Below are 14,686 nucleotides of genomic sequence, written 5' to 3'. Positions count from 1 at the left end.
TGGTCCAGACCTCCTCCTGAACCCAGAGCACGTCTGATCAACAGCTACTGAGGAGCTGGTTTCAGATTCAGGTTTGCTAAGGAGGTTTGATGACTGAAGATTATAACTGTGTGACTGAGATCAGGTCAGAGACACTGAGTCTGTCCACATCTGTGCCTGAGATGATCAGATCACAGTTATGATCAGTTAATCAAAGCTTCACTGCTGTAGGTGAACCTTTACAAGGGTCAACACATGTATTGTTATATAAACATCAGTCTTTACTGTGGGTTGTTTGTCTCACTGTGGACCTAACACTTAAACACTACTCATATAAACTGCTGGTATACATCTTTCATTTCCACTGTGATGGACATTTTGACTGAGACAGTGTGAAGTATGAGGGATTTTCCCATTACTGCCAGTTTTCCCCATGTGGCACACTAACATGTAAACAGGTCCACAGTGTGTCACTCAGTGTGATATGTTCCATCAGACTCTGTTGACCCCACAGAGCAGGTAAATGTCTCAGCTCACTACAATGTTATACTGACTTCATCCCAAATATCTCTGATGATGGCCAGTGATCTGTGGCTGTGTTCACATCAAAACCTGTGTGTTTAAAAGGTTTAATGTAAGAACGTCACAACAAGATGTTGACTTGAGAGCATCTAAAGACAGTTTGTCATGATATGACTTTGCTAACTTCATAAACTATTAAATGACACATTTAATAAATGCACAAGAAACTTAGTGCATTAACTTTTGACTTTTGGCTAACTTTAATGTATTTCTTCTTTTCACTTCAAAGATCATGGTGGCCGTACATAAGCACGTACCTGTGTAGATTGAAGTGAAGAAGTGTGTTACTCCACTTCCTCTTCAGCCTGACATCAGGTATTGTCCTCTGTCACCTGGTTTTAATGTTGTGGCTCATTGGTGTATGTTAATCCTGACAGGACCAAAGTCACATTAGAAAACAGTATCAGACCAGTATCAGCTACATTTCAGCTACAGCTGTTGAGGTGTCTCTTTTTTGCTGCTGGAGTGCCACCTGGTGGCTGACACCTGAACAGCTGAGATCCTGACAAGTGAAGAAACCAAAACACTGCTGACACAGAAGCTCCAGTTTTATTTAATCAGGTCAACAAGAGGGGTAGGAGCATTGTCAGTAGGTGAAGTCTTAATTTACATCACACACATTAAAACTGCAGAAACAACAGACACAGGAGACATCTGGTTAGAATCAGTTTCCTCAGTCCAAACCATATTAGATCTTCAGGAACAAAGACACCATCACCATGTAAAGGTCTGTCACCAGAAGAGCTTCAACAGGGACAAACAGTTATACATAGACCTGATCCACCTGACCCCCCTGACCCCCTGAAACACCTGAACCACCTGACGACTCCACCACAAACAGAGATGACAGAGATACACAAACCAGACGACACAGTACAGACAGAACATGAAGTGATAGATTGATGCTCAGGACATATGAACACAGAGGACAAGACAGATATGACAACATGACACTGTACTGTACATACACACACAAACACACACAAACACACACACACACACACACACACACACACACACACACACACACACACACACACACACACAAACACGCACACATCAGGAACACAGTGATAGGGACAAGTGGTGATGACAATTCAAACATTTAGTGAAGTTAAACAGAAGTACCATAGGACCATTCCCTCTGAGCAGTACCACCTGTCACTCACGTCTAGGTGAGGCAGGTTAAAACCACCGCTGTCACAGGAAGGTCTGCAGTGGCTTCAAAACCATGTCAAAAACTTATTATAGAAAACACATGTTAAATAACTTCAGCTTCCTCTTCTCATCAAGTGCAGGACTCATCTGAGACAAACTGAACACAGCAGGTGAGCCTCAGGTCGAGGGGTGGAGTCTCCAACAGGTAGAGACTACAATCACAAGGACAGAGATTTTACTCCTTTCTGCTGTTTTAAAGAAGCAGTTTAGTGACAGTCTGAGTCTCAGAGTCTTCTCCAGTCGTCTCTTCTGCACCAGCTGGACTCAGACCTTCAGACCGTGTTAGTGTTACAGGATCCATCATCCTCATCCTCCAACAGACTCTACTTTGAATACTTCAGGGCCAGCTGCATGGGAAAAGAAACCAACATCAAACATGTTGCTGTGATAAAAACATACAAAGATACACTCAGGTATGAAACATGATCACTGTGGGAAGATGTGTGGGTTGTAGAATAGCTGTATGTTATTGTCACCTTGTGAGCAGTGTCTGCGAACTGCTGGGCTTTGTGCATCAGCTCCACAGTCTTGTCCTCAGCTCGAGTCAGTCTGTCTCCACGCTCCCCCAGAGCCAGATTCACTCTCTGGACTACATTACCCATACTGCTCCCTGTGATACGCTGCCCAGGCTGACCTGTTCATACACACACAAAAGACAGACTGATGGACGGACGGACTGATGGACTGATGGACTGACGGACTGACGGACTGACGGACCGACGGACTGATGGACCGACGGACTGATGGACCGACGGACTGATGGACTGATGGACTGATGGACTGATGGACTAACAGACTGACGGACTGACGGACTGATGGACTAACAGACCGACAGACTGATGCACTGATGGATTGATGGACTGATGGACTAACAGACTGATGGACTGACGGACTGACAGACTGATGGAGTAATAGACTGATGGACAGATGGACTGATGGACTAACAGACTGATGGACTGACGGACTGACAGACTGATGGACTGATGGACTAATAGACTGATGGACTGACAGACAGACGGAGTGATGAACTAATAGACTGATGGACTGACAGACAGACGGACTGATGGACTGACGGACCGACGGAGTGATGGACTAATAGACTGATGGACTGATGGACTGATGGACTAATAGACTGATGGACTGATGGACTGATGGACTAATAGACTGATGGACAGTTTTCTGTAATGCTACAATGCCGTTGTCGGCCGTGTGTCAGGAAGTCTCGCCCTGCTGAAGTGCCTGTGAGCAGGAGCCCTGTCCTCTGACTGTACTCCAGGGGTCACAGGTCAACCGAGGTGAAGCATGAAGTGCTGTTGAGCTTGGTGCTTGGCTGCAGCCTGGCACGTCTCCCACCCATTACACTACCCCTGTCAGCGGGTTCAATGGTGCACCGGCCTCCCCCTCAGTCTCAGGGCCCCCGCCTCCTAAAGACCGGCTATTGTATCCACCTCCCCGAAATAAACAAAGTGTCCTCTCATCAGACCGCCTCGCCACAGAAAGGCCTTTCTGCTGCAGCACAGTGAGGACAATAGACAAATACTGAGGCAAAATGACCCAGAAAGACACAGGCCCAGGATCATGTGACCTGACCAGACATGGTGGTCTATGGTGGAGGTGAGGGGGAGACCTGCAACAGGAAGTTTGAGTCCCACAATGCACTAGAAAAGGAAGCAGAGGTCAAAGCAGTCTTCCTGTTGAATGAAGACAGGAGTTAGTAAAGTTTGACCTCAGCTCCACAGAGCATCCTCTGGCTGTGTGATCTCTCCTCCCTCTCTGATTACCAGATGTTTAGTGCTGGTGGGAAAACTGGTTTTCAGGTTCAGTTGCAGAATTTTCTATGCATATGTTCACCGACCAATAGGGACACAGATTGCTCCTCTGTACATAACTGTCAACATGTGTCAGTGAAAATGTGACTGTTTGACCATCAGGTGCTTTTTTTTTTTACCAAGGATCAGCTTCTATTCTATCAAATCCATCTGAAAAGAATATTAAACTCTCGTATGTAACACAGTTTCTCTCCTTTCTCTCATATTCCTGTGTTTTGTTGACCCATCCATCCACACCAACCTCCTCCTGACCAGAGATGGACAGAGTACTCGACCCCAGTACTTGAGTAAGAGTACAAATACTACCGGTCAAAATTTACTCCGTTACAAGTAAAAGTAGCTCAGTCTAAATGTTACTCAAGTAAGAGTAAAAAAGTACTTGCTTTTAAAGGTACTTAAGTATCCAAAAGTACATGCTTTTAAATTTACTTTAAGTAAAAGTAAGAGTAAGAGTAAGAGTAAACTTCTTATTTTTCACATCAATGAATTACTAAAATTTTTTCTAAATGAATTTAAGGACCTTTTAACTCTTGTTTCTGAGAATTAACTCTTTGAAACCACCTGCACTGATGTGCCTGCTTTTAGAACCACAAAGTTATATAAAGCCTGCAGAAACACCTATAAGAACAAATAAAATGAATGGGATCATAAGAGGACAGCAGATGTTGCAGATGCAGTGTTTATTAACAATCATTAAAATTGTAACCAAATGAACCTGCACCGTCCAACTAACTCTCTATCATTTCGCTAAGTTGGGAACTGGAACCCCCTCAAAGACCAATGTTGTCCCCAGACCACTGGTTGAGAACCACTGCTTTACAAAAAACTACATCTCTGCTTTCAATAACTCAATGTTGAAGTCACTTGACTTTCCAGGAAGGACATGTACCAGTACAATATAGGAGCACAACAAACTCTGTCTCCCCATGTCTGTCTTGTCTTGTCTCTTGTCTCTATTATCCGCTTTTACGTAGATCCCAGTGGAGAGCGTGCACTGTGATAGGTTTCATTCTTTGACAAACACAGCTTGTGTCCAATAGTATTTTAGAATTAAAAAAAAAATTTCCAAAAAGAGCAGACCTGAAAGTAACGAGTACTTTTCAGCCTTCCTAGAAATTTACTCGAGTAAAAGTAAAAATATTTGTCTTGGAAATGTATTCAAGTAAGAGTAATAAGTACCAAAGAAATCTAATACTCAAGTAAAGTACAAATCCTCTGGATATGTACTTAAGTACAGTACTCAAGTAAATTTACTCCGTTACTGTCCACCACTGCTCCTGACGTGGACTTTGTCGTTCTGTAAACTATGTCACTGCACTTTTCCCTTTGCTCCTGTCATCATTACTACGACCACTAGATGTCACCTAGCATCAAAACCTAACTATGAGTCATAATAACCTGCTGACAGAGGACCAATGGGCTCGTTTGTTACAGAACAGTCTCACAGAGCGAGGACTGTGGATTTATCCCCATCACCGGCACTGGAGTCACTTTGGGAAGGGGGTCTCTTCACAGCCAGTACAGACAACATCCACAAACCATTTCAGTATGAGCTGTTAATATTGTTTAATGATGCAGAAAAATGTGAACTTATCCTTTATTCCAGCTTGAGACTCAGACTCAGCCTCTTTCTACTGACTGGGAGGGAAACAGAGCCCAGCTCCTCCACCCACTGACCATGAATGCTGCATGCTTCACTTTCATTCTTTTCATTCACAAAACCCTGATAACTTATGTAAACATACATTGTCGGTGCTGCCAGGTGCAACAGTGATGTGGGCCCCTGGCCCCCATGTTCTAACAGGTCAGGGTCCAACATGTAGTCTACAACATGTGTAGACAGGATGTATGGCTCAATATGACTAAAATGACTCGGTAACCATCTAAAAGGTAGTCTCAAGCAGTCCTATTGGCAAACGAACAGGAAATAGAAGAGAACATGATACAACTACAAACTACTACAAACAGGATGTTGATGAGAGGAAACAGATAAACAACTGTTGTCTTAGCCATGGTTGTGTTTATTATCTCATCCATCATTTCCACCACTGATTTAAAGGATCAGTTCAGTCACATCATTGACAATTCAAAAATAGGTCCAGCAGTCAAAACTGACTTTCAATCCATAGAGTGGGTCAAACTCCAAATACAATGGATCCTACATTTCCAATAATGCATCCAACAGCACCTTTTCATTAAACCCTCCCTGGCTGTCAAAACCCACATCTTTCAAATCTCCACAATAATCACACAGGCTTTCTGATATAAATACATAAGTTGTTACAGCGATGCAACTAGACTGTCCCATTCAGGGTTAGGCTCCTTCCAATGGAGCCAAGAAATGCATCCTTCTTTTCCATCTTTTCCAACAGGTGGGTCTTTCATGGCCCAATATCTCCTAAGATTCAACAGACTGTCTTATTTTGGTTCAGCCTTTTCAGTCTACAATGGTTACGAAGGCCCATACTTTTGTAGATCGGGTCCTCCAAAGGATGTGGTTCCTTAATTGGGATACAGCTATACTTTCCTAGCACAGCTGGAGATCACCCTGATGACATCACTATGACATCACCAGAGTTATCTTCCCTGACTTGACTAGTAAACTTCTGTGATCAGTGATCAGTATGACTGAAGTACCTGGTGACCGCCTTTGGTTTGCAACCATCATGTTCTTCATACGATTCAGGAAAGCCTTGCAGCGGTAGATGACCAGATTCATGGTGCAGGCATCTGAGAGAACAAGGACAGCTCATTAAAAAAATCTTCCTTCACATATGAACTAAATATCATGAGTGTTAGTGACCACTACCTCCTGTGAGTTTGGACTGGCAGTTGATGAACTCTGCCTGTTTGGGGGGAATGTAGCTCTTCCGTCGGGCCTGCAGGGTTCTGGATGCAGAGACTGGTGAGGAGTCACTGGGACCAGCCCCAGTCTCACGGTGAGCACCCTGACTCGCTCGCCTCTGGGTGCTCTTCCTGCCCAGCTTCCCAGTCTTTCCCAGAGTCCCGGCTTTACCCTCCCAGTAGGTCTGGCAGGCGTGGTACAGGATCTGGACAAAGATACACTTCTCTGCTGATGAGCTGGCCACCCACTGGTCCACAGTGTTGTCAAACACCAGGTCGAACTCCGGGCTGTCCTGGAAGAGAAGGGTACACTCAGTAATCACTTTATTAGGAGCACCACTCCACCACTGGGTAGTTCCTCAGTTCCTCATGTCATGTTGACATGACTGCATCACATTCATGTTGCAGGTCTCCTGTTCTACCACATCCCAAAGGGGGTGTACTGGATCCAGGTCTGCCGACTGAACTGGACTCACTGTCATGTTAATGAAACCAGAAGTTTCAGAAGCAATCAGATCAGCATCTGACACCAACAACCATGTCACAGTCAGAGTGTCTGAGATTCTGATGCTTGATGTATACATTACCTGATGCTCCTCACCTGGATCTGGAGGTCTTTATACACTGCTGACACATGATAATGCTGCATGAATCAGCAGGTGTACATGTGTTTGTATGTGTGTACATATATAAACGTATTATTACAGATATGATCATAAACCACTCCTGGTAAGAAGAGAATGTCTGAGTGCTGCTCACCTTATTGGGGTTGATGCCATTCACCTGTCGAAGCTGCTCCACCGTCCACTGAGACCTCCTGGTGAAGGAGGAGGAGCCTCCAAATTGTTTCACCTTTGTAATGAGAAGCTGGTGTGGCTTCACATTGGTCACTATATAAACAGACCATATACAAAAAATTACATCTCCACTGAAGGTCTTCAAAAAGACTTTCTGATGAACAGCTGCTTTAAGACGCTGGAGCTGTGCTGAGCAATTTTTATTTTTTTTAAAGATATTTTTTGGGGCATTTTTTGCCTTTATTGACAGGACAGTAGAGAGTGACAGGAAAGAGGCAGAGAGAGAGGGGGATTGACACGCAGGAAAGAGTCAGGATGGTCGGGAGTCAAACTGGCACGCACCTGCTAAGAGCATCCGCTCATGTGATATGCACCCTAACCACTCCGCTATCGGGCTGCCCCTGTGCTGAGCAATTTTAACAAGAATTCTGTTTCCTTGAATCGTTTTAGTCAGAGACATAAAGTCTGAGACTAAGTCCAGTAACTGACCATTAAAGGTAACTGGTTGTACAGTCAGACTGGGGAATAAGGGTTCTTCTCTTAGAGGGAGCTCTCAAAGAACCTTGAGGGTCCAGGAGACCCCAGACCTGAGGAGTCCTGGAGAGCCTGAGGAGTCCTGGAGAGCCCAGGCCTGTTAAAAGAAGTTTTTATTGTCACTGTCACCAGGTGCTGCTCATGGGGGATGGGGGTCTCCGTAATAATATCATGAAGAGTACGGTCCAGACCTGCTCAATTTGAAAAGCGCCCTGACATAACCTCTGGTGTGATTTGGTACTGTATAAATGAAATTGAACTGAATTGTATTAAATGTGTGTGTGTGGTCTTTAGTTGTAGTGGAAGAAAAGCCACTTTAAACAAAACAGCAGTTTAAACCCTACTGAAACAATCATGATGTGATTCCTCTGTTAAGTGGTTAACCAACAGTATGTATGGATGTATGGGGAGCAGATTGTAAAGTGGTGTATGCTGAAATTAAAGGAAACATTTCCCCCCATCACATCACTTTTTACCAGATTAACAGCAATATGAACTTTGTCACATTCACTTTTCTTGTATAAAAAAGAAATTAATTTAATGTAATTTTAATGTTTAGTCTAAATGTTGGTGAAAGTAAATATTTCCACTGCTGGTCAGAGGAAGTATGAACATAACAGCTTGATCCAGAACTATCCTGGCTCAAAGCTTTCACAGTTCTGGTGCTGGGACTGATGTTATATGACCTTACTAAGTTATGATATTTTTTCAGGTGAGAACATGACTGATAGATTTGTGATATTTGGTCAGTTTATCTAAATAATGCCTTTTTGAATACTTGCTGAGCTTGAAACATCAATACACTGAAAGCACAACTGAGCTGAAGATGTCAGTGTGGAGCATCACTGCAGTATGAACAGTAATGTGTTCACTTACTGATGCACAGACTGAAGTGTGTTTCACCCGTCATATGTGTGTTGGCATGGAAAAACCAAACTGTCTGAACTGACCTGAAGGAAACAATTTGAATCAGCAAAGTCATTCAAACTGTCCAGTAGCTCATGAACCTGATAGGTCATGAAGCATGAATGAGGCAGCTGGCATTGAACACCTGAGCATCAGTTCTCTGCCTGAACTAACTCAGAACCTCATATTCAATATTAAAATACTGCACATTTATTAACACATCTAAATATGTGTAAGATAATATAATGGTGGTGCAGTGGTTAGATCTGTTTCCTCACAGCAGGAAGGTTCTGGGTTCGAACCCCCTTTCTGTGTGGAGTTTGCATGTTCTCCCTGTGTCTGCGTGGGTTGCCTCCGGGTTCTCCAGCTTCCTCCCACAGTCCATAGACATGCACGTTAGGTTAATTGGTGATTCTAAATTGCCGGTAGGTGTGAATGTGAGTGTGTGTGGTTGTTTGCCCACCCCCCCACGACCCAGTTCGTATATGTGTTATAGATAATGGATGGATGGATTAATATGTGTAATATTTGTAAACAGCTATAATGAGTCACTGGGACATTTCCTGCAGCTTGTTATTGTCATGTCAACTAACAGCTCTGCTCCTGCATCTCTCCACCCTGAGTTCTCCTGAACAATGGCTGCTGTGATGCATCATTCAACAATGCATCTGTTCTGAGCCACAATAACTGGGTTTAACCTTCAGAAACAAACTGAAACACAAACAGAAAGGTTGGAGTGTGAATGAGACGTCAGGTTAGAGTTCGCACACTGGCTGCTCAGTGTGGCCATGTGAAAGAAAAGAGGTGAGGGAGCTGCTCTGTCTTATCACATGACCCATGAGCAAAGCTTTGAAAGTGAAATGGCTGAAAGTGATGCTCAGGGGCCAACAGTGGAGGCCCTTTGTTGCATGTCATAACCCTCTCTGTCCCCTTGTTCCCTGTCTGCATCTCTACTGTCACTGCAGATAAGAGTGTTTTGTTGTTCAATGTTTGTCATGATTTAATGTGAGCCCCCCCCCCACCACCACCACCACCAACCTGCACCCCAACAACATCCAAACACAAGGATCATAACTCACACCATTCAAACATCGACACGTGGAGGTGACTGATTCAGACTATTTTGGCTCCATGTTGACAGAACTAGACTCTGTTTCAATTTAATTTAAGAGAATTTTAATTGATAGATTTATTGTATTAAATAGTAAATTGAACTCATGATATTCATTTGTTCTTTGCGTTACTTTTCACTGTTTCTGTTTTGTAGTCATGTTAAACGTGAGACAGCTCTGTGTTCAGTAAGACAACCTCCAGCTGGTCAGCTGACAGGACAGGCTCTTCGTTACCAGATGTAATGTATAACTGGCCAATCACAGCTCCTGATACGGATCTGAGGTTTGCACTCAGGTTTCAGTCCAGTTTGGTTAGGTTTAGGAAAAGGTCATGGTCTGGGTTAACACAGACCCTTTCACAATGTTGACCACATCCAGACTTCTCCCATGAGGATCTGATCTCCTTCCATGTGTGTGTGAATTACTCTGAATGCTTAGACAGATAAACAGAGTCTACAGGGTCAGATTTTACCTGACACACAGATGAATGTGGCATAGTCTCCTTTGGCTCCAGTCGGCAGGAAGGACATCCTTTTCCTCTTCCTCCTCTGCACCTCAACTGCCACCAGCATCCGCTCATCACGAGGGATAAAGACCTCCTTGTTGATGGCAGACTGAATGTTCATTGTGGTCCTGAGACCTACACAGGTGATGGATGGACACTGTTAGGTCTGTTGAAACAGCGGACAAATGTCCAGACAGTGTAGATGTGCAACATCAGCTCTGTAGTCTCCAGCAGCTGATCAGAGAAACCTCAGCGAATTAGCATTAGCATTTGTGTGTAATACAGTATGTGAATTAGCATTAGCATATGTGTGTAATACAGAATGTGAATCAGCATTAGCATTGGGTGTGTATTACAGTATGTGAATTAGCATTGTGTGTAATTTAGAATGTGTTGTTTCATCATTGGTCGTTGCTCTTTCAGAATAAACTGATGTTTACCAACTTTTAAAAACTCTTCACTGACTCTTTTGGGTTTTTTTTTAAACACAGATCCAGTGACTTTTAGGATGAAACTTACTGACTCTCCATGGAAGACAGTCTGCAGCTTTCCCTCCACAGACAGCTCTCTCTGCTGAGCACAGCAGCTGATGTGACTGATCTTTTAACTTTCTCTGGGATCATTTTACAGTAATTACACTGAAATCTCAGCTCAGTCTTTGTGTGTAAGTGATGTGTTTGATGACATCATTGTTATAAAATCAGGATTTTAGCAGCAGCTTGAAGTGCCTGCTGGTTAACATGTCATCTTAATGGACCATGTTTCACTGTTTTAAAACTTGTTCTATTGTTATGACAACAGAAACAGAGAAAGGTGTCCATGAGAACAGCTGTGAATTCAGCTGAATTAAAATACTGTATATGTAACACAGAGAGGAGGAGAGAAGAGGACAAAGAGCTGACACCAGCTGATACTAGACTGAATGATGATTTGACATGATCCACATATAGACTAGGTCTTGACCTGGTCTTGTTTAGTGTTGGTACAGTATTTTCAGCTCTTGCTATCAGCCAGAGTTCATGGTTAAACACACCTTTCAGCACCAGTCTAACAAAGCAGCCAGTGATGTATCATTCATTTCATTTCCACAGGTCATTTATAATTCATGATTGTACACCTGCAGGTGGGTTTAAGGTCAGCCTACCTGGTCTTGTCCTCTTCTCAACCCAAAAAACGGACTCTTGACTCCTGCAGTGGTTTCTAGTCCAGAGAGACAGTCTCGTTAGGTCAAACATTTAATTAGTAGCCTGTTAGATTCACTCAGTATTTGATGAATTTATACCCGGCGCACCGAGCGGCGAGCCTTGCTGCGAAGGCACAAATTAACCACAGTCCACCCCATTTCAAGAGGCTGACAGACACGTGGTGAAACACTGGAAGCCAGAGAACAGTCACCAGCTGTCTCATGGACACACACACACACACACACACACACACACACACACACACTAGCCGGGGTAGTGAATGTGTGCTGTTCTTCAATGGGGACCCACATTTCGTCTTATTAAAGCCATGATGAGATCATGAATCAATACAGAACTAATGTTATTTAATAATGAAACGTGTCAACTTCTTATGGCTTCAGCTGGTGGACAGGAAGTCACCTGACTCACTCTGTATGTCTTGGCAATGAAAAATAAAAGTGGTAAAACATGACGTTGTGAAATAAAGACAGATTTCAAAATGTACATTTTGATAAAGCTCTGGACAGAGTGTGGCCATTCTTACATCTGTGTTTATGTCTAAATAATCCCTTTTCCTGTATTTGTACTTTCAGAATCAGAATCAGAATCAGAATCAGAATCAGTTTTATTGCCAAGTATGTTTTCACATACAAGGAATTTTTTCTGGTGATTGGTGCAATTGATCAGCAACAGTGGGGCTCTCTAGCCTTGTTGATAAGGCTAATAGCAGATGGGAAGAAGTTATTTTTGTGGCGAGAGGTTTTGGTCCTGAAGGACCGCAGCCTCCTGCCAGAGGGGAGTGTCTCAAAGAGTTTGTGTCCAGGGTGGGAGGAGTCAGCTACAATCTTCCCTGCACGCCTCAGAGTCCTTGAGGCGTACAGGTCCTGGAGGGACGGAAGATTGCAGCCAATCACTTTCTCAGCAGAGTGGATGATACGCTGCAGTCTGTTATTGTCCCTCTCCGTGGCAGCAGCGTACCAGATGGTGATGGAGGAGGTGAGGATGGACTCAATGATGGAGGTGTAGAAGTTCACCATCATAGTCCTTGGCAGGTTGAACTTCTTCAATTGCCTCAGGAAATACATCCTCTGCTGAGCTTTTTTGATGAGGGAGCTGATGTTTAGCTCCCATTTGAGATCCTGTGTGATGGTGGTTCCCAAGAAGCGGAAATGCTCCACGGTAGCCACGGGGGAGTCACACAGGGAGATGGGGGTGGGTGGGCTCTTCCTGAAGTCCACTATCATTTCCACTGTCTTCAGAGCGTTTAGCTCTAGGTTGTTCTGCCTGCACCAGGTCACCAGACGGTCAGTCTCCCACCTGTAGGCAGACTCATCGCCATCAGAGATGAGTCCAATGAGAGTGGTGTCGTCTGCAAACTTCAGGAGCTTGACAGACTGAAGGGTGGAGGTGCAGGTGTTGGTGTACAGGGAGAAGAGCAGAGGAGAAAGAACGCAGCCTTGCGGGGATCCAGTGCTGATGGTCTGGGAGTCAGACACATGCTTTCCTAGCTTCACGTGCTGCCTCCTGTCAGACAGGAAGTCGGTGATCCACCTGCAGGTGGAGTCAGGCACGCTCAGCTGGGAGAGCTTGTCCTGCAGCAGAGCCGGGATGATGGTGTTGAAGGCAGAGCTGAAGTACACAAACAGGATCCTGGCATAGGTCCCTGAGGAGTCCAGGTGCTGGAGGATGAAGTGGAGAGCCATGTTGACGGCGTCGTCTACAGACCTGTTGGCTCTGTAGGCGAACTGCAGGGGGTCCAGGAGTGGGTCAGTGATGGATTTGAGATGGGACAGGACAAGGCGCTCAAATGATTTCATGACCACAGAGGTCAGGGCAATGGGTCTGTAGTCATTTAGTCCTGTGGGCCTTGGTTTTTTGGGGACAGGGATGATGGTGGAGGATTTTAAGCAGGCTGGCACGTGGCAGGTCTCCAGTGAGGTGTTGAAGATGTCCGTGAACACTGGAGACAGCTGATCAGCACAGTGCTTCAGGGATGATGGAGAGACAGAGTCAGGACCGGCTGCTTTGCGGGGGTTCTGCTTCTTAAAAAGCCTGTTGACATCTCTCTCCAGGATAGAGAGAGACGTTCCTTTGGTAGAGGAGGAGGAGGGGGGTTCTGATGTGGCTCTGATGTGGAGGTTAGTGTCAGACTTGTCCCATTGTCTTTCAAAGCGGCAGTAGAACTCATTCAGATCGTTGGCCAGACGGAAGTCGTTAGTGGAGTGGGGGGGTTTAGGTTTGTAGTTAGTGATCTTTCTGAGCCCTTTCCAGACAGAAGCAGAGTCATTGGCTGAGAACTGGAGCTGAAGTTTCTCAGAGTACAGTCGTTTAGCTTCTCTCACCGCTTTGCTAAACCTGTACTTGGACTCTTTAAACCTGTCCCTGTCCCCACTCCTGAAAGCTTCCTCCTTTTGCCTCCTGAGCTGACTGAGCTTAGCTGTGAACCAGGGTTTGTCATTGTTATAACTCACCCTGGTGCGTGATGGGATACAGCAGTCCTCACAGAAGCTGATGTATGACGTCACAGCCTCTGTGAACTCATCCAGACTGTTGGAAGCAGTCCTGAACACCTCCCAGTCAGTGCAGTCCAAACATGCCCGCAGATCCTCTATGGCTTCACTGCTCCACTGCTTTGATGTCCTCGCAACAGGTTTACACAGTTTTAGTTTCTGCCTGTATGTGGGAATCAGGTGGACCATGACATGGTTTCCATGACCTGATCAGAAGTCTGTTTGAAATTTTAGAAACAAAGAAAGATTCATTTAATTTTTAATGTTTGCTGTTTTTACTAAAACCAAAATTTATCAGTCTGCAGCGTTTTATGTCCATTTATCAGTGTTTATGTCCATTTACCAGTGTTTTAAGTCCATTGTCTTTGTATCATATTCTGCAAGTAGTTTATTCTCCAGGTTCTACAGTTGGTCAGTCACCAGGTTCTGTAAAGGTGTTCACATAAAAAATGTACTTTTGAAGTATTTTTTAAAAAATCAAGTACTCTAATACTTTAACTGAAGTAAATATTTGACTGAGCAACTTTCACTTGTATTGGAGGAATATTTGACCAGGAGGATCTATACTGTGACTCAAGTAACAGAGCTGTGGACTTTGTCCACCTCTAACAGTTACACAGGAGTCTGATTGTTTCAGTCCTGTAATGATGCTGAGTCAAGGTTACGCAGGAGTCTGAATGGTTCAG

The 14,686-nt window shown here is 44.3% G+C and overlaps 1 protein-coding gene across 1 annotated transcript; it reads right to left on the bottom strand.

The window, feature by feature from the left end:
• Nucleotides 1–1,091: 1,091 nt before the first annotated feature.
• On the bottom strand, nucleotides 1,092–11,651 carry stxbp6l (syntaxin binding protein 6 (amisyn), like). The gene is made up of 8 exons (XM_071478345.1): nucleotides 11,451–11,651; nucleotides 10,274–10,441; nucleotides 7,212–7,342; nucleotides 6,418–6,745; nucleotides 6,246–6,338; nucleotides 2,256–2,413; nucleotides 1,564–2,126; nucleotides 1,092–1,519 (listed from the first exon to the last, which is right to left on the bottom strand). Exons 1-7 carry the CDS (start codon nucleotides 11,539–11,541, stop codon nucleotides 2,103–2,105), a joined length of 993 nt encoding a protein of 330 aa, XP_071334446.1. The 5' UTR covers nucleotides 11,542–11,651; the 3' UTR covers nucleotides 1,092–1,519; nucleotides 1,564–2,102.
• Nucleotides 11,652–14,686: the final 3,035 nt, after the last annotated feature.

Source organism: Trachinotus anak, unplaced genomic scaffold (assembly GCF_046630095.1).
Source record: "Trachinotus anak isolate AG129_WGS33_773 ecotype Australia unplaced genomic scaffold, CSIRO_AGI_Tana_v1 ptg000005l, whole genome shotgun sequence".
Classification (NCBI taxonomy): Eukaryota; Metazoa; Chordata; class Actinopteri; order Carangiformes; family Carangidae; genus Trachinotus; species Trachinotus anak.
The sequence above is the reverse complement of the archived record's forward strand: the minus strand, read 5'-3'. Positions and strand labels throughout refer to the sequence as shown.

Excerpts from the sequence above, each read along its gene's own strand:
- stxbp6l (XM_071478345.1), bottom strand. The coding sequence starts at position 11,541 with ATGTTTGACCTAACGAGACTGTCTCTCTGGACTAGAAACCACTGCAGG. Across the intron at positions 10,442-11,450 it reads TGAGAAGAGGACAAGACCAG|GTCTCAGGACCACAATGAAC; the intron begins GTAGGCTGACCT and ends TCACCTGTGTAG. Across the intron at positions 2,414-6,245 it reads AAACCAAAGGCGGTCACCAG|GTCAGCCTGGGCAGCGTATC; the intron begins GTACTTCAGTCA and ends GTGTATGAACAG.